General features: G+C 38.1%; 1 protein-coding gene and 1 long non-coding RNA gene across 8 annotated transcripts in view; both read left to right on the plus strand.

The window, feature by feature from the left end:
- The window catches only part of SOS1 (SOS Ras/Rac guanine nucleotide exchange factor 1), a 57,376-nt gene that overhangs the window by 20,704 nt on the left and 18,483 nt on the right, over positions 1-18,189 (plus strand). For all 7 annotated transcript variants that reach the window (XM_074864206.1, XM_074864207.1, XM_074864211.1 and 4 more), the window contains 4 exons: positions 802-912; positions 1,014-1,112; positions 13,200-13,327; positions 14,269-14,924. In XM_074864206.1, coding sequence (XP_074720307.1) covers positions 802-912; positions 1,014-1,112; positions 13,200-13,327; positions 14,269-14,924 — 994 coding nt within the window. The remainder of the gene's footprint in view (positions 1-801; positions 913-1,013; positions 1,113-13,199; positions 13,328-14,268; positions 14,925-18,189) is intronic.
- Positions 6,923-7,841, plus strand: LOC141941449 (uncharacterized). The gene is made up of 2 exons (XR_012628328.1): positions 6,923-6,963; positions 7,055-7,841. It is a non-coding gene; the product is annotated as an uncharacterized LOC141941449 (long non-coding RNA).

Below are 18,189 nucleotides of genomic sequence, written 5' to 3' on the forward strand. Positions count from 1 at the left end.
TCCAGCTGCCTGGCTGAGGAGGAGTACTGCTCAACAGGGCTTGGAGATCCTCGGGAATCAGCAGTGAAGACTAACTGCCTACTGGGCTATATTAGGAAAAATGTAACTGACGGGTTGAGGGATCACTTCTGTGTATCGCTTGAGGCCACATCTGACATACTGTGGCCAGTTTTGGTCTTCCTAGTACAAGATACACTAGTACATAAGGTTTGCTGTGATGATTTAAGGGCTGAGGCCTATGATGTACGAAGAGGGTTAAGAGTGCTGGGTTTATTCAGTCTCAAAGAGAAGTCTGAGGAAGGAGATCTTATTGCTGTCTTCAGTTACCTGAAGGGAGGGTGTAGAAAAGACTTGAGACAGGCTCTTACTGGGGGATCACAGTAGAGAACTGAGGCGAGATGAGAGAAAGCATGCGAATGGTAAAAAGAATAGATGTTGGGGGAGGGGGGGGAGGAATCTGCAGTGAGAACAATTGAACATTGGACTAGGCTGCCCAGAGAGGTTTTGGTGCCTGTGTAGCTGGATGAGACCCTGAGCAATGTCAGCTAGCTTTGACGCTGGATCTGGCTATGGCCCTGAGGTGGGCCCTGTTTTGAACAGGGAATTGGACTAGTTGACCTCCAGAGATCTCTTCCAGACTGAATTACTCCATGAGTCTGTGCATGTAAAAGTATTGATTCTTCTCCAGAGGTGTTCTGGAAAAAAATATGCAGAAAAGTCTGTCCTATGTAGCATATGTATTTTCTTTAATTTTACAAAACTGATCTAACTTTGTATTTCTTAATCTGTATCTCTTCTTAGGAACTAGCATTTGATCCATATGAATCATATGCACAAGATATTTTGCGACCTGGTTTTCATGATCATTTTCTAAGTCAACTATCAAAGCCAGGAGCAGCATTTTATTTACAGGTAACTTTCTTTTATATAAGCCATATTATTGATGTTACTATTATTTTATTGTTGCTTCAATACATTTATTGTTTTAAGACTGAAACTTATTTTGCTTCTAGTCAATAGGTGAAGGCTTTAAAGAAGCTGTTCAGTATGTTCTACCCCGGCTGCTCCTTGCTCCTGTTTACCACTGTCTTCATTATTTTGAACTGCTAAAAGTAAGAACGTTGTGCCAATCTGATATTTTTTTCATAATTCTTAGTGTTGAATACCAGAGGTTTGTGTGCTCAGTTAGGTGTAAAACCTTTTACTATAGTGTGAATAATAAAACTGCTATGATGAAAGAAAATAGGTTATATGCTCTGGTGCATTCTCTAACTAACTGAATATCAGCTTGTAATTTCCTGGAAGTTTTACAGCAGCTGATGATTTGTGTTGAATAATCAAGTTACTATTAATTTAGAAAGTAATAGAGATCTAGGTACTCACATTCTTGGAATGATTGTTTCAACAGTGGTAAGAGATAATGGCAAATGGCTGTATTACAGAAAATGTCCAAGACTTTCTCAAGCTGTTACTTTGTAAATTTAAAATCACAGTAAGATTTCACCTCAGACTTTGTTTTCATAAAAGCTTCAGTGTTCTTGGAGTGCATATCCCATGGTGGTTGTAAAGGTGATATCCTTCCTTCAAAGGGAAGGCTTGGTTGATATATACACTTCTTGGGCTTTCTGTAATGAGACCTCACATTGGTAGGGTAACAGTAAATAAAGATTCTCTAACATACACATACACTAACATAAAGAAGATAGCTACAGAATGTTTTTCTGGGGCATTTATTAGCACTGAATAATAATCTTTAAGGAGCGTAGAGCATTTTGAGGAAAACTTTCAAGTAGAATCTTCATTTGGACTTAATGGAAACTCATAAGGGATACAGTGTTCCAAACTTAATTACTTGGGGAGATGTGGATCAGAAGTAAAAAAAATCTCTGCTCTTTTGAAGAAATCTGGGTGTGTGTTTCTTGGATGTTTGCTTGATTGTCTTGGGATAACCCAGTAGTTAGGTCATCTTTGAGTCTAAGTGTCTACAGTTTTAACACCATTTTTACTGATTTAGATCTACACGTACAACTTCGGCACGTAGCTGATCTTGTATAACATGCTTTTTTTGAATTTTGGAATGTATGCTTGATCTGTTTGTCTAGCTCGTGGGTTTGGTCTGACTTTTCAGTCATCTTCAACATATTAAGCATTTCCTTTCATGACAGCCCATTGGAAGGGAGGTATGATACAGCTTGCCTGCATTTTGTATGATAAAGACCTGCACAGACATAAGGTTTCTCTGTTCGTGCTTTTATCGCATAGTCTCAAAATGCAGTACCTAATGGCTTTGCATACTTCCGTGTGAACATGGTATTGTCTTACATAATAGACAAAGCATGACGGATTAACATTGTCTGACACATAGGCATCCTGTGTTGCTTCTTGCCATTGGTAATTTTAGTGGGGGAAAGAGGGCATGCTTATGGAAGTAGGGAGCAGCTCATGTTCACCTTTTCTAGGCCAAACTGGTGTCTAAGCTAGGCCCACCTCCAGAAGGTTATCAGTCTTTTTCCAACTCCTGACCTACCCTTTATGTGAAATTCCTGGTTTTTCTCATTCATGCTCTACACACATACCCCCTCCACCCTGTCTAAATCTGATATTGTTGGGTTAGATTTTGTTTTCTATATGATAACCTTCCAGGTTTTCTTCCCACTGTGTTGCTCATTTCACGTTTTAGTTAGATACCTGTCGCAGTGGTCTGTCAGATGTGATACATGTAATGGGCAGTGATGGGTCATAGGAGCACATGAAGAGACAGATACTAGCTCTCATGGCAGTAGCCTCATCTGTCAATTAGTACATACATCTGCACATACCATATGAATCCCTCCCTCAAGTAGTCTCTGCCCAGCAGTAACGCTTTCTTATATCTTTATACTTTAAAATGACCTGACAGAAGGGTATTGGTGGGATTATTTAGCCATATAATCCTGATAATTTCACCAATGCAAGGTTGTATTGAATTCTTTTGTATGGTAAGAGACCTGATTTGGTGATTGCAGGCGTATCTATGAATAATCAAGTTAAAAACACCATGAAAATGGATCTCTTGGTAAGAAGAGACAAAATGTGGGCAAAGTAGTACGTGGAAAAAACATTTTATTTCTCTTGAATATGCGTATACTTAAGGATAAAGGGGTTAGCATTTTTCTTTGATCTGTGTTGTGTAATCTTGCATAGTTTGAAGTTACCTATTCAAAATGCATCTCAAAGTTACCTTCTAACTATGCAGACTACAAAAGAAGTAAATTTCTATCCACTGATGGTTATCCTATTTAGAAACTAAAGCCCTCCTGAAGTTTGGCAGGGCCCAGGAACACACAAAGATATATTCTATTTTTAGCTGAAGCTCCTTGATGTAACTTTGTTGGAAAATTAGCACATGACTAAAGGCTGTGTTTTCCTTCAACCAACCTGAAAGTCCCCAAGCTTATATAAGTAACTAACTATATAAAATAGCTGGTTCATATGAAACTGCTTTTCTGCAAATTTGCAGATAATATGCGGGCTTTTCTAAATTATAGAATTGTAGAATTCTATGAATAGAAATGTGTACTCTTAAGTGAGAGGTGGGGTGGTACAAATAGTGCAGTTATTTGTGACCTTGAGTAATGGAAGAAAGAAGTTTACAAGACTTGAATTGGGCAGTGTTTCAGATGCTATCATTTTGTGTGCATGTGTAATACTCTTCCCTTTCTTTGGGTGAATAGAAGATTACTTTAAAACTCCTTTTTTTTCCAAGTAGGAATGGCTCAAAGTGTATACAAACTTTGCTTGGATAAAACAATATGTTACAGGAGAGCTAGCCAGATTTTTTTCAAAGACTTGGCTTCCATGATTTATGAATAGAAACTTCTTGTCTCTTTGCAAGTATTTTTTAGTAGGAATTCTACCTATAATGATTGTAAATTCTCAGGATGCTTTAATTTCACAACATCATCTAGTGTGTTTTATTTATTTTTCCAAACTTTGTTCTTAGAGAAGTCTTTACTGACTGGCAATTCAACTGAAGTAGAAATACTCCCCAATTAATTTTTTTTTTCTTCCTCTTTCACTATGCTAATGTAACTTTAAAAAAAAAAAAAAATCTGGTTTGACAAGGTCTTCCAAGATGAGAAACCACCCTTTTCCCAACCTGATGGTATTAAATTTGCTATGTTTGTTACTGCTGGAGAAGGCACAATGTGGTGAAATGTTAGTAGTTTAGGACTTGAGTATCTTTAGGTTCATCCTGTAAGTCTCTTCCTGTGTGTTGGGCTTTGACTTCACTTTGATTTTCAGGCAGACACATGATCCAGAGTGTAACAAATTTAATGAAGTTTGTTTGCAATCCCATCTGTAACTGGTGTATCCCACCCAGCCCAGGGTGGATAATCACTGAGTCTTAATTAGTTTGACTTTGGCAGTCTGAGAAGTTTTTACAATATCTGCAATTATAGATTATTGTCTCAAAACACTGTTGCTTGTATTTATTACAGGCACTGTAATTAGCAGGTTCTTGCTTTAGTCAATTCTTAAAGTCTCCTTCAATTAATATTTAAAAAAAAACAAAAAAATCACAAATTCAGACTAGCTATAAATTACTTTAAGTATTTACTTAGTGTCAGCTAAGGATTTTAATCTGTGGTGTGCTTCTTTCCAAACACAGTAACTTCTATGTACAATACTGTTTTGAAATAAAAGTAGAAGTATTACTGTTTTACATGTATTTGTATACATAACTACAGATGAGGATGATTTGTTTACATCTACTGGAGATAATGTACAATTTTATGTCTCTGTGACAGGCTTATCTGCTGGAGGAAATGTAGCTTGACCAAACTGTTGCTAGTGTGTGATAAGGACTGCAAAGCATATTTGACTGTTTCTTGGGAGAAAATTGGTCTCGAGTCTAAGAAGAGATTTCCTAGAATATGACAGTAGTTGAAAAATTTAAGCAACTTCTTCATATGGTTAAGCTGTGAAGACTTATTACAACTGCAGAGTTGTAAAGGTACAGAAGTTGTGTCTTATGGTAGAAGCTGGAGGTGATAAAGCTAGGTAAATGAGGTTCTGTATTTCTTTCTTGCTTGTGTGGTTTCATTCACAGTGTTTCTCTTAATCTTCTTTAAATGCTAGTGAGTTTATGATTTAAGTCAGCTGTGTGTTTGGCAGCCAAAGGGAAGATAATAGGGGAAAATAAAACTTTCACATGTGTGTGTGTATGCACTTTTTCCACAAACTTGGTTATTGTTGATCTAAGTAATTGAGCTCTCTGAGGTAAGTCTTCAATTGAAAATGTTATTCAGAATATGTTTAATTTTTTGTTTCTAGCTGTCGTACTTGCTCATGGATTTCCTGTGTATTTACATCAGATATATATGTGTGCATGTGTATCACTTCATTTGTCAATTACTTATGTCATCTGTTATGGAGTTGTGATGGGGCTGTATGTTCTGTTGTATAGCTTTTTTTCTTTTACACAGGATATATCTGGGCTCTTGAGAAGCAGACGTCTCTTTCCGGGGAATTTTCTAATGAGAAGTATTTACCTCGGAGAATATTTTTTGCCATTATCCTGCTAAAATTGCTTCTCTGCAAAAGCTAGATAAAATCTCAGAAAAGTAAAAGTAAAAAATTCCTCCTTCCACTTTGCTCACAGTTCTCAGTGACGCTTGAGCTGTGTGATTGTCAATCTGCTGCCAGAACAACAAATGCTGTGCTTTGATCCCTTGAAGCAAGGAGTAGGGTGGCACAGGGCCAGGCTCTTCTTATCTAGATGATGCCCCCTTTGGGGAGTCAGATGAAGCACTAACTGAACTCTGACTTTTGACTTCACTTATGTGTTTAGCTGTAGGGCTCCAGAGTCCGATTTTCTGATCCATTTTCTAGGAATACCTGCAGGGCAAATTCTCCCTGGTACTGTAGGAATTAGGAGAGCTGTACTGGGGCAGACTGTTCTACAGGGCTGGTGATCTGTTCCCAGTTTTAAGGACTGCTGCTAATGATGGTGGATAGCTCTTCAGCTTACATGGCAGCAGTTTATGCTGAACTCCCAAGGCTAAGCTCTCATGCAAATAGGTGGGTGTTACAGGAACTTGGAGAAATTTTGATCCTTTTTTTTCCTCCCCCTCTAAATAAAACTTTTGACACATTCCATTGAGGATTGAATGCTAAGAGCTTATTGTAGCTGAAATTTTCAACTTCTGTAGGATATTAGTTTTTGTGACTGTGGCAGTCTTGATGTGGTCCCTGATACAGTAGTACAAGTGTATAGTCTTTTCATAGCAGTAGTATACTTCCTTGTCCTCTTCTGCCTCTGTTCCTGTCACCTTCTGTACAAAAGGGAGATCCTCAGAGAGGGGTAGCACTGTGGTTGAGACTTTCATATACTTGATTTCTTCAGTGGAAATGTTTCTGGACACGAAGCTGTGCATTTAGTCCCGCTACTAGCATGCTTTCTCTGTTTGCTCTTACAGCAGTGGAGGTCTATGTTTTCTGTCAATACTTTCATATCTTCAGTGAAAACCAATGGAAAGATGTAGGAAATAACAAACAAAATGACAAGCTGCATTCATGGTTTCTGTAGACCAAGTCTACGGATAGGGTTCTGCCTGTCATCACTCATTTTCTCTGCTGTTTTTTTCCTTAATCAACAGGGTTCCTCTTCAGATCAACAGGGTTCTACTGTTGCTTTACAGAATGATCTCTGAAATTGTGAATTCATCTTACGTAGTATTCAAAAATTCATACATTTCTGTCCAAACATAGAGCTGCCATCCAGTTGAGCTTACAGCCTCGCAAATTTGGCTGGCAAAGATCAGACTTGAACTGTGTTGAAGCGGTAGAAGTGGATTTTAATCCACTTTGGAATTATAAAAGAGAAAGGGAAGATGTTTTCAAATTGAATTGTCTTTACTATGATGGAGAATTTGGGGGAAGAAAATGGAAGACCTCAGTTACAAGTGTGGAAGCACATAGGTAAATAAATATTTTGTGATATTTCAAATACTGATCTAACTAAATGTTACCAGCTTAATTATAAATTTTAAATTTCTAATGTATTCTGCAGGTCTGCTAATAATGATGAGACAAACCAAAGTGACAGTAAGAAAGAAGATAATTTCAGAGCATGAAGGCTCTGGAAGGATCTGTGTGAATTTGTACGTTTGTTGCAGAAAGGTAATGAATCTGCTGTGGAAGAGACATCAGCATATGCAAAAAAACCCCTCCATATTTCTGAAGAATGCAGAGCAAATGGGTTTTCCATACTCTGAGAAGACAAGGCCTCCTGTAAACAAACTAGCCATTTCCCAATAATGGAATCTGGGCATGTAAAAGTCGTATATGACAGCTAGTAGCCTACAAAAAGTCTGAATGTTTAGGAAATGGTTTTATGAGAACATCAAGGAACTTATCTGAAAACAAGGCTTCCTGGCTTTTTTTTGTTTCCTGACTTTTCCTCAGTATCCATCCTGATTTGAAAAATGACACTTCAGAGTAGTGTAATTTCTGAAACAGATTTATTTTCATTTCATTCCCCCCCCACCCGGAGCATCCACATTGAGTAATAAAAGTAGCAATTCCTTAAGTTCACATGTTTCTTTAGTCTAAATGGTTTTACTTCTTTAGGCTTAGGTGAAGTCTGATGTACTGAAATTTCCCCCATACCTTTGAGATCTATTTTAAGTCACATAGTCAAATTGTGAAAGAACTAGGAAGCTTGTCCTAGAAGTTGAAATGCTTCTTATTTTCCTCTGTTAATGCTTCATTTGTACAGTATGCTTCCCAATGGGCTGGCTGAATTTTACACTATATGGATTAAAACTTACTGTGAAATAAAAGATGAGGGCTTTTTAGCTTTTATCTCTTTTAAAACGTACTTCCACGAGAATACTGGAAGCTTTTTGTAGCTAATTATCTGATACCTGAGGTTTGATATTTACCATGTTTATGTAAAATTATGTGATTTAATGTAACTTTTAAAAATTAAACTCAGAAGGCATAGTTAAACTTTGAGTGGAGAAAAAGTTCTTACCATTAGTTCAGTAATATATTAAGTTCTGTTCCACTCTTAATGCAGATAACACTCCTGATGTAATGTAAACCTAAATAAAGTTATATAAATGTATGCATATTTTTACTGCACTGTGCTCAAGATTGTCTGAGTTTATATGAAGACAAAAGGGCTTTTGAAATTTCAGTGCATTAAAGCTGTGTATGTATACAGCACATGGAGTTTCCTTTAAGCTTCAAGTGTGAAGTGCTTTTTAGACTGCTAGCATTTTCCAGAAGTGTATAGTGTTCCCTGCATTTGTCACCATTTGCTGTTCCAGATGATATCCTGATGCTTTCTAAAAAGTAAAGTTTCTGGATATGAGAGCACTTTTTCCTCAGCATACTGCTGCTTTGGGATGAGTTTTTTATTATTTGGAGGAATTGCAAAAAATCAGAAAGAGCTCTTGGGTAGCTCAGTGCTCCTGAGCCAGCTTCCAGGATTGTTTTATGGCAAAGTGCCAGTAGACCTGCCTGCTTGCATTTGTCCAAGGAGAAACCTTGTTCATCTTCGTTCTTGATCATGAAATAGCCTGTTTCAGGATTGCATTTTGTTAAGTACCCTATTCTCAGAAACACGTTGAAGAAAATGGTGGGGCATTAGAACAGAAACTGTGTTAACTGGTGTCAGTGCACTTCAAGTTCTCGTGAACATTGCTTGCTTGTGAAGCTTCTCCCTACAGAGCAGATAGCTAGGTCGCACTACAGATCAGGCTTGCTTTGCGAGCTATGCAAGTGTTTTGTTGCCTTGCTGTGGGCTTCAGGATGTCTGAAGAAATTACAGTGGGTTTTGAAGAGGTTTCCCTGAAACAGCACTAGCTCAAGCTCACTGTTCTGGGTACTGCGGTGTGTGGCTTCCACTTGTAACATGGGACCGCTTATGCACTAAACTTCCTGGATTAATGTTTTGAGGAGCAGTAAGTATCACTAGCACCTACCATCAGGTGATCTTGAGTTAAGCATAAGTTGCATAAGTTAAGCAAGTTCAATTGTGATTTCCCTGCCTCCCTTATGCTATTGTGTCTTTTGTGTATAGAAGTTGGTTTGTGATCTCTCCTCCCAGATGAACTGGGAAACCTGCAGTTCACAAATTTTGGTGATTAGATTTAGAATAATCATAGAAAAACAGAAGTCTAGATTGTGCTGTAAGCCCTGAAGTACAAGATGTTATATCCCATTGTGACACCTGCTAGTATTGTTATACCGACATATTCTCATCATAAGTATAAAAGTATTTTCTGTCATGGTCTTTCTAGATAGACGCTTCCCTGACAGCATAAGAGAAGGACTACCATAGTCTAGTTTTGCACTGCATGAGGAGGATTTCTTTTGTATCTGTTCGGAATTTCCTGGTTCTATAAATATCTAATCCTTGTGTTATGCAACAGGTAGAATAAAATACCTTGTCTTCCACTTCTTGATATCTCTTCAGAGCTTGCAACCTAGAATGTAGAGTATTTCTTCTATAAGAAATTTCCCTCAGCAATCGTATTTTTCCAAGTTTGTTTTCTTTGAATGGCCAGGATACTGCGCCTATAGTATTGTGAATCATTACAATCATTATAAATCAATACTTTCTCATAAGACTATTAAAAAACACAACTACTATAATACTACTGATAATCATAAATCTGCACCTCCTTCCTGTAATAATATAATATTCTTCAGAGAATGCTTTATCTAAAAAAAAAAAATCAAAAACCCCACACTTTTATTTAGCATCTACCTGATTCGTTCATTAGGGGGCACTGCACAGCTATAGAAGAATGAGTGGGATTTGCAGAGAAACCTGGATGTGTTTCCAGTGATGCCCTTTCACTTGCTATAGCTTCATCTTCCAAACTGTCTGCGGGCGGTGTAAGATGAAAGTCATTGGTGTAATTTAAGCTCAGTTCTGACTAAGACTGTTTTTGATAACAGTTTATGGTAATTGTACCATGCTAGAATACGAACTTTCAAATTCCCTTTCTGTGTGCAGAGAAGTGTCTTCGTTGTAGTTCACAGCACTGTCTGATTTGCCATTTGTGTTGGTCTTATACTTAAGAAGATACATACTTCTACACACTACTTTATAAATTAAACCTGGAGCACAATTACACTCACTGGATTTTGATTTAGTTTGTATATATAGTTGGAAATACGGGTTACTTCCAGTGGATCCTAATGGGGAAATGTTAGTCTTCAACAGTTGCTTTCTCTCCAGCACTGTATACAGATGTGTTTTGCTTTTGGGCATGGACTTTTCTGTGATGAATACCAAAGTTTTTGCAACTGGAGAGAAATTGCTGTAAAAAGCATTTTATAAACTCAACACAGGAGCAGAATGCTTTTCAGTAACAAATGTTAATCTGTACTGGTATGTTCCTGAAGACAACATACAGGGAGTCCTTTTTTTCCAGGTATTTGAGTTGATAAGGTACCACATTGAGAAAGTTTCTGATTACTTCATAGAGGTTTATTTTTCTGTTTGTTTAGTTTAGTGCTGCTCCTATACATTAGCCTACATTTGCAGAGGTTTCTTTTGAGATTTTTTCCAAATTTCAAAAACTTTCTTCTTTTGGGATATGGGTCATTTTTGTTCTGCCTTATGCTAGGCAGCATGCATCTGGGTTAGTTTGACTGGAGCATTTAGGTTATTTAGACAGTGCTTTGTTGCGCATTGAGCCTAATTTTCATCATTTTTTTTTTGTTTTACTAGCCTTTTGCTCCTTACACTTGTTTCCTGTGGTACCCTTACAAGCAAATGGCAGAATATTGTAGGATCCAATAAGGCTTGTTTTCAAGGAGACTAGGCTAAAACAATCTTGTCCATTGTTGAGGGGTAGGTACCCAGAGATGATAGGAAATCCAGCCAAACTCTTTTGATGGAACTTGTCAGTGAGGTAGTGCATGAGGCAAGGAGCCTCCTTTGAACTTTTGTGCAGGAAAGATGCAAAATCTTAAAGGTAGTTACCTGTTTTTCTTAGCTTTCTTTCAGGACTTACGCCAGCGGTGCTGTACCTGTCTCATTTGTCTGAAGTTCTCTCTAAACCTAGATGATCTACATAACTGAAGTAAGGGAAGATGGTAGCTCTCTGTTAAATCTAGAGAGTAGAGGAATATGACAGGGGCAGTCTGTTCCTTCTTGGAGTGATGCATTCTCTCTGAGACCTTTTGGGAAGTAATGCCTGTTGTGCATTGTCAGCTCTATTTCAGTGGTTGTAGCATGAGTAGGCGCTCATGCCTAATGCCGCTTAGGTCAAGAGTATGACAGATTACAGTACATGAACTAGGGGTGACTAGAATAAACATTGTGATCATCCTTATAGCTGAAAACACAAATAAAGTGGGTTTTGGCACTGACAGCTATTGCACTGAATGATTAACTCTAGTGAGGTAAAAAAATTAATGCTATTCTATGACCCATTCAAATGTCAAACATGAATATGTTGTATTCAGTTGAATTTTATTTCACACTGGAAGCAAACAGCATGATTGCACTGTTTCCCAAGGGTGTCTTATTTTGATCCATGCCAGCCTGTCACTTTTACCATCTCTGTCAAAACAGATCTTTCACTTGTGTGGAACCAGTTCTTGGTGTGTAATAGTCTGAAATGCTTGTCTCTTAACAACTGTAAATAATTGTTATCTCAGTTTTATGTCTAAGCCACAGCTGTAGTCAACAGGTATTTTACTAACTATAATGTGAAACATTTTAATGGTTAAATGAAGATTAAAGATAAAAATCTTAAACATCTTAAGATAAAATCGTGACAGATCTTGTTTTATAAAATTTATCTGTCACAGTGGTAGTTAGTTTATACAAAATACTAGTATTAACCTTTCTCATCCAGTTTTAGTTTATAACTTTATTATATTCTTTTGTCCTTTGGGAAAAGTTGAATTAGTATATGAAAGCATTAATGTAGCTGTGTACTAGGATAGGGACCCTGGTTTTACAAGCTGGCCATGGTTAGATGCCCGCACGTTTTTTGATGAACAGCCAAGCAGCCCCTCCATGGAGGAGGAACATTTACTTCTCCCCACCATCCCTCTGGTTACTGTTTTTCCCCTCTGTTTTTTTGGCATGGAAAAAAAAATCAATCCTGATGGATAATAAGCTGAATGCAAGCCAGCAGAACACCCTTACAGCAAGGAAGGCCTGTATTGCTGTATTAGAAAGTGTGTAGTCATCAGACTGAGGGAAGTGGCAGTGCATACCTGTTTGGTACTGGCAAGGCTGCATTGGGAGAGCAGCGTCCAGCTTGGGCTTCCTGTTGACAGTGGTGTACCAAAACAAGCCTACTCGAAGGTCTTGTCAAAATGAGATGTGGAATGGAGCATGTGATGAAGGAAAAGCTGGGGGAGTGGGCTTACTCATTCTGGAGAAAAGGAGTCCTTCCTGCTGTCTTTCACTATGTGATGGGGTGGAGAAGACAGAAATACTACTCACAGCTGCATAGTTCTTCCACATATTCCACTATGAAAAGTCAGTAAGGGAAATCCTGATAAGCTATTAGGAAAAAAAAAATTTTACCATGAGGTATTTCAGACATTGGAACAGGCTGTCCAGAAAGCTTGTGGCCTCTCCATCCTGAGAAAAATTGAAAGCTCAATATGGCCCTAGGCAACCTGATCTATGTTGGCTCTGCAGTTGAGCTGATAAAATAATCTTCAAGGTCCTTTCCAACCTGAATTATTGATTAGCCTGTTGTTAGTGAGGTGAGAGCCCTTGTAATCTTCTGTTTATAAAAGCTTTTGGTCCAGCTTGCCTGTTCCGGGAGTGTTTATGCCTGTTACAAACATACAAACATCCCACAGAGTTCATCTGGTGCTGTAGAGTGGTATGTATGGGGATCTCCTTCCTCACCTGTTCCTCTTCAGATTTTTTTTTTTTTGGAGATGTAAGGTAAATCAAACTAGTTTTGTGCTAAATTGTGCTTGAGTGTGTCTGTATCTGGGGGACTAGTGGCTGCTGCTCTCATTTTACTGAGATTAAGCTCTTAGCAGACATTTGTGTCTCTCACCTGTGTGAGTAGTGCACCTGGTTAATTCGTTAATAACAAGCAGGAACATGCAAAATCAGCATGTGGTTGGATTTCTTCTTCCTAGGTCAAACTTCTGGGTTTGCTCATGCCAAAATGCTTGTAACACTTCTTGTATTTGACTTTCAATGTTCACAGCAATTGGAAGAAAAAAGTGAGGATGAAGAGGATAAAGAGTGCTTAAAGCAAGCAATAACTGCCCTACTAAATCTTCAAAGCAGTATGGAACGGATATGCTCCAAAAGTCTTGCCAAACGAAGGCTTAGGTAAACATGTTTCCATTTTTCCTGCTTTCTGCTCTTAATGCTTTGCTATAAATCCAGGGCTCCCAGTTTCCTCTTTTAGTAAACAATGAACAAAATAGTTTGTGACAAGCCTGCTTTTTCAGAGGAAGTGATATCAAAGCCAAGATAATTTGTTATTGTTTTAAAACCATTCTAATTTCTATGTGTCCTTGCATACTGGTAGTTGAGATGTTCTGAGAATTCACTGGTAAGTAGAAAGTTACAGCATTTGTGGGTTAATTATATGCTTAGATAATAAATATCCACCTAAAAATATTGTAAATACATTTCTGTGTGATTAGAAGGGAATGTTCTTGAATTTGAAACTACGTAATCTGAGGAGTTTTTTGTGCAATGCCTAGTTCAAATTACCACTGGATACTAGAAATATAGATAACTAGTACTTGGTTGCACTGTTGTAGCAAATTCTTGGATTATACTATCTGCTGTTTGATTTAATGCTAATATTTGTGCAGTTATTTAAACATGTTAAAACATTACTTTAGCTCTTAAAAGTGTTTCAGTGTTTTCTTTGCCAAACAATTTCTGTGCTGCAAAGTGCAGTCTTGAGGCTCAGACGTAAATGCATTTTACAACTTATTTTCTCAGAATGTGCTTCTTTCAAATTAATGCAGTCTAGAATTGTTTTGTTGCCTGTGGAAATGAGTGCTTTGTTAGGCTAAGAAGCACTAACGGCTTGCCCACTTCTGGTTGCCTGTGTTTAGGTAAAATGTTTATTGCATAGAAGATAACTACTTAAGACAAACATTAGTCAAGGCTTGCAATGTGCTGTTATTGAGTGCATTCTCTGTGGAATTCTCACCACTCAGAAAGATGATCTCGTGGTTTTGCTGTTAGTGGTGGTTGTGGTTTTTAAATACATGTATACTAATAGGCTGCTTTTCTCCCATCCTCCACTGAAGTGAATCTGCATGCCGATTCTATACTCAGCAAATGAAGGGGAAACAGCTAGCAATTAAGAAAATGAATGAAATACAGAAAAATATTGATGGTTGGGAGGGTAAGGACATTGGACAATGCTGTAACGAGTTCATCATGGAAGGAACGCTCACGCGTGTAGGAGCAAAGCATGAGAGACACATATTTCTATTTGATGGCTTGATGATTTGCTGTAAGTCAAATCACGGCCAGCCAAGACTTCCTGGTGCTAGCAATGCAGAATATCGCCTAAAAGAAAAGTTCTTCATGCGAAAGGTACAGATCAATGATAAAGACGACACTAATGAGTACAGACATGCTTTTGAAATCATCTTAAAAGATGAGAACAGTGTTGTTTTTGCTGCTAAATCAGCTGAAGAGAAAAACAACTGGATGGCAGCATTGATATCTTTGCAATATAGAAGCACGCTGGAAAGGATGTTGGATGTAACAATGTTGCAGGAAGAAAAAGAGGAGCAGATGAGATTTCCAAATCCTGAGCTTTACAGATTTGCAGAACCTGACTCTGAAGAGAATATTGTGTTTGAAGAAAACATGCAACCCAAATCTGGAATCCCCATCATCAAGGCAGGAACTGTTGTCAAGCTCATTGAGAGGCTGACTTACCATATGTATGCAGGTGAGGCACTTCATCTATATAGCCAAATCTCGACATGATGACTAGTTTATGCTTCTCTTTTTGTATTAAATCCGTGCAGCAAAATGTATAAAGTGTGTAGAAAGTGAATATGCTTTGCAATACAACATGCTCTTTGAGTTAGGGTTTTGAGATCTAAATATGCACCTCTGTAGCTGTGGCAGTTAGAAATAGGAATCCTGTTTGGCTGAACTCGGTGGGATATGCATGTGCGTAACATTATTCTTATGCAAGGGATGGGGGATGGGGGCCTGCAGGAATTGAGCTCTAGACAATACTTTTTCCTGTATGCCCCAGGCTACAAGAATTGCTTTCAGTACTTCCAAAGCTGGGTGGCACATGAAGCACCAGCATTGTGGGAGAGAGTTATGGGCCCAGTGTTTTCAGTTAAGAGTTGTATTCTATTAACTATTACCCATGTCTATGCTGGTGTGTAATGAAAAGACCAAATACCAGCTTGCTAGAAGCAGTCACTCCCATAATTTGGCCTTGGAACTTCACCTTAAGCAGAATTTCAGTGAGGGTTTGATTTAAGTTCTTTTGACTTTGGGTTTCTGTTTGTGTTGAAGATACATCAAAGGCATTTATGTGATCATCGATTCTGACCTCAGTGTGTGGAGTTTTCTGTAATAATTTCCCAGGATTTTCATAAACCGTGGTGAAAAGCATGGGCTTGTGTTTTGGGTTTGGACTTTTTTTGTTATTTTGTTATTATACCTATATGATATTTATTCTAAAACTTCATGCATCTTGGTATTAGTGCTTCTCGTATTCAACTGTAGATTCTTTTTTTCTTTCTTTCTTTTTACTCTTTACACTCTGGTTATCCTAAATTGTTCTTCTGCAGCTCAGTCCTCTATACCCTGCATAGACCAGGAATATTTGTTTGGAAGAAGTGGGGAGTAAGCAGAATATAATTAGTGTAGTTTAGTACTCTTATTTATTTTTAAAATGCTTGTAAATACATCTGTTTACTCCAGTTCTTTTACTGCACTTCTCCACATTTTCTTCAGTTGAGCTTTCCTAACATTTATTAGAAACCAAAATGCAATATTGTGCCCTCAGTTTTTACCAGAGCAGTTTTATCCCTGTCTTCATTTTCTTGTAATTTCATAAACTTTTAACTCTTGGCTTCAAATTTTACAGGCATGATTTAGGACATAATTTAATGTTTTGGAAAGTTAAAATAAAACAATTCAGCCTTAGAGAAAGGAAGACTGGAGTTTTTTACCTAGCATTGTATTTGGCAGTGAATTAGCAAAAATGGTACTACGTTAGTGCCCTTGTGAACATTTGCTTTGCTTTGGCTAACTTGCGCACCATTAAGAATTGCCCTTTCCGTACGTGCTGGGACTTTGGTGCCATAGCCTTGGTGTTGCTCCAGGTGCTAGCAGTGCTCTCCACACATTGTCTCTGTCCAGAAAGCCACAAACTACATTCTCCAGTTCCATAAAATAGAAAGGTCTGTTTTTAAGGAACATGTGGTTTGTTGAAATATGTCTCTTGGTTTTTTGTATCTGCATGTCTTTTTGGCCTTTCTAGTACATAGGACATCAAGGAGGAACTCAGATCAATTGATTAGATCCACCTTCATCCACAGTCATTTAAATCCCTGCTGTAACAGTCCCTATTTAATAATGCTTTAAGTAGGTTGCTTGAAGCCTAACGTTGTAGGTATGCGTGACATTGACCAAACTATTGTATGAAAAAACTGAGAACGTGGGTACTGTGAGATAAGCTGAAAGTCTTTGACCAAAAGAGTAAAAGTGGTTGTCTTGTGATGTGTTTAGCCTGTCTTTGTAGCCTTACATATCTTAGTGCAACATACATGGACCTGATGCTGAATTGATAGGTTGCACGTTATTTCTCAACACCCTTATCCTTCATTCTGTGCCTTCTGTTTTAGGATTGGTTTTTTATGAGGAAAAATGTCATCATTCTAACCATTCTGTGCTGTTTTTTCCAGGAGAACAAAGAAATAGAGATATAGTGACTCAGCCAAAAATGGTCTGTTGTACAGGAAACAAGGTCCATTTACTATGTAAATCATTCAGTCTTTTGTTGCATTTTATGAGATGCAGTGAGCAGGGCAACAACTTTCCATAATAATAATTTACTTCTTTCATACACATATCAGCTGAGCTCAGGGCTTCTGTTTTGCTTGGAGATGTGGAAAGATGAGTACTCCGGTGATATCTAAGCAAACAGCTACAGTCTGTAGAAATGCTTTTCTTGCCCCAAGTAGGACTGTGTATGTGTGATTGTAATCTTAAAAGGATTTACTGACTTTACATTCATTGCCCAAATAGCAAGCCCTTACTTTTCTGAGGCGACTTTTCTCAAATACAGTGTGACTAGTTATGGCAGCCCTTGATCTGACTGTCTAAGGACAGTATTTACCATATCTCTTACCATGACTTTCCTCTAGATTTTTATCTTCTTAGGTCTAGTACTGTAAGGAATAATTACAGATGTAATTACAGATGTAATTGCGAAGGTGGTACCAATTTGCTGCAAGTAGCTGAAGAGAAATTTAGTTAGTTGCATATTGAGTATGTGGGCTGTGTTCAGACAGCAGTCAAATCAGATCTCAACTTTTTTGTTGTCTGTGAAGATCCACACAGTCTATCTCATTTGTAGATACGGGTGTTGGACCTTATTTTTCTTTCCTCACCTCCCTGACAATGCACAAACCAACTTATCAGGTGGAATATTTCTCTGTTTTGCTGCGGAACAGAGACAGCCCAGTAGCCTAGCTCTTAATGAAGCAGTGCTGCCAGGGGTCGGAGGCATCCAGCCACTACGAGAGCTCGGACAGGGAGGCAGCCCTGACAGCCACCTGGCCGCAAGATACAGCACTGTCCAAACCATCCTTTGGTGGAGCAGCAAAACAGGGAGAAATGCTCTCTGCAAAAGCAGCTTTCCATATATTTTTACATGATAAAAACAGCCCTGTGATTAGAAATTCAGGTTCTGACTCTGCTTGCGTGTTCTGGTGGGTTTTATTTGTTTTCATGTGTTTCTGTGTTCATTATCTCCTCCTTTGCCTAATTCTTGTTTAAGAGCAACCAGGTTAGGTGATACCAAGATTTGAAAGTTGTGGCAATTTTTTTTTCTATAGGGCAGTGCTCTTCTATTTTTAAAGCTTTGATATGGTAAGAGTGCTTGTGCGTCATCATAGTGTCCGTTTCCTTTCTTAAGGAATTCAAGGGTGTTTATTTATAAATCCTTGTAGAACAAGTTATTG

This window comes from Strix uralensis, chromosome 3 (assembly GCF_047716275.1).
Source record: "Strix uralensis isolate ZFMK-TIS-50842 chromosome 3, bStrUra1, whole genome shotgun sequence".
Taxonomy (NCBI): Eukaryota; Metazoa; Chordata; class Aves; order Strigiformes; family Strigidae; genus Strix; species Strix uralensis.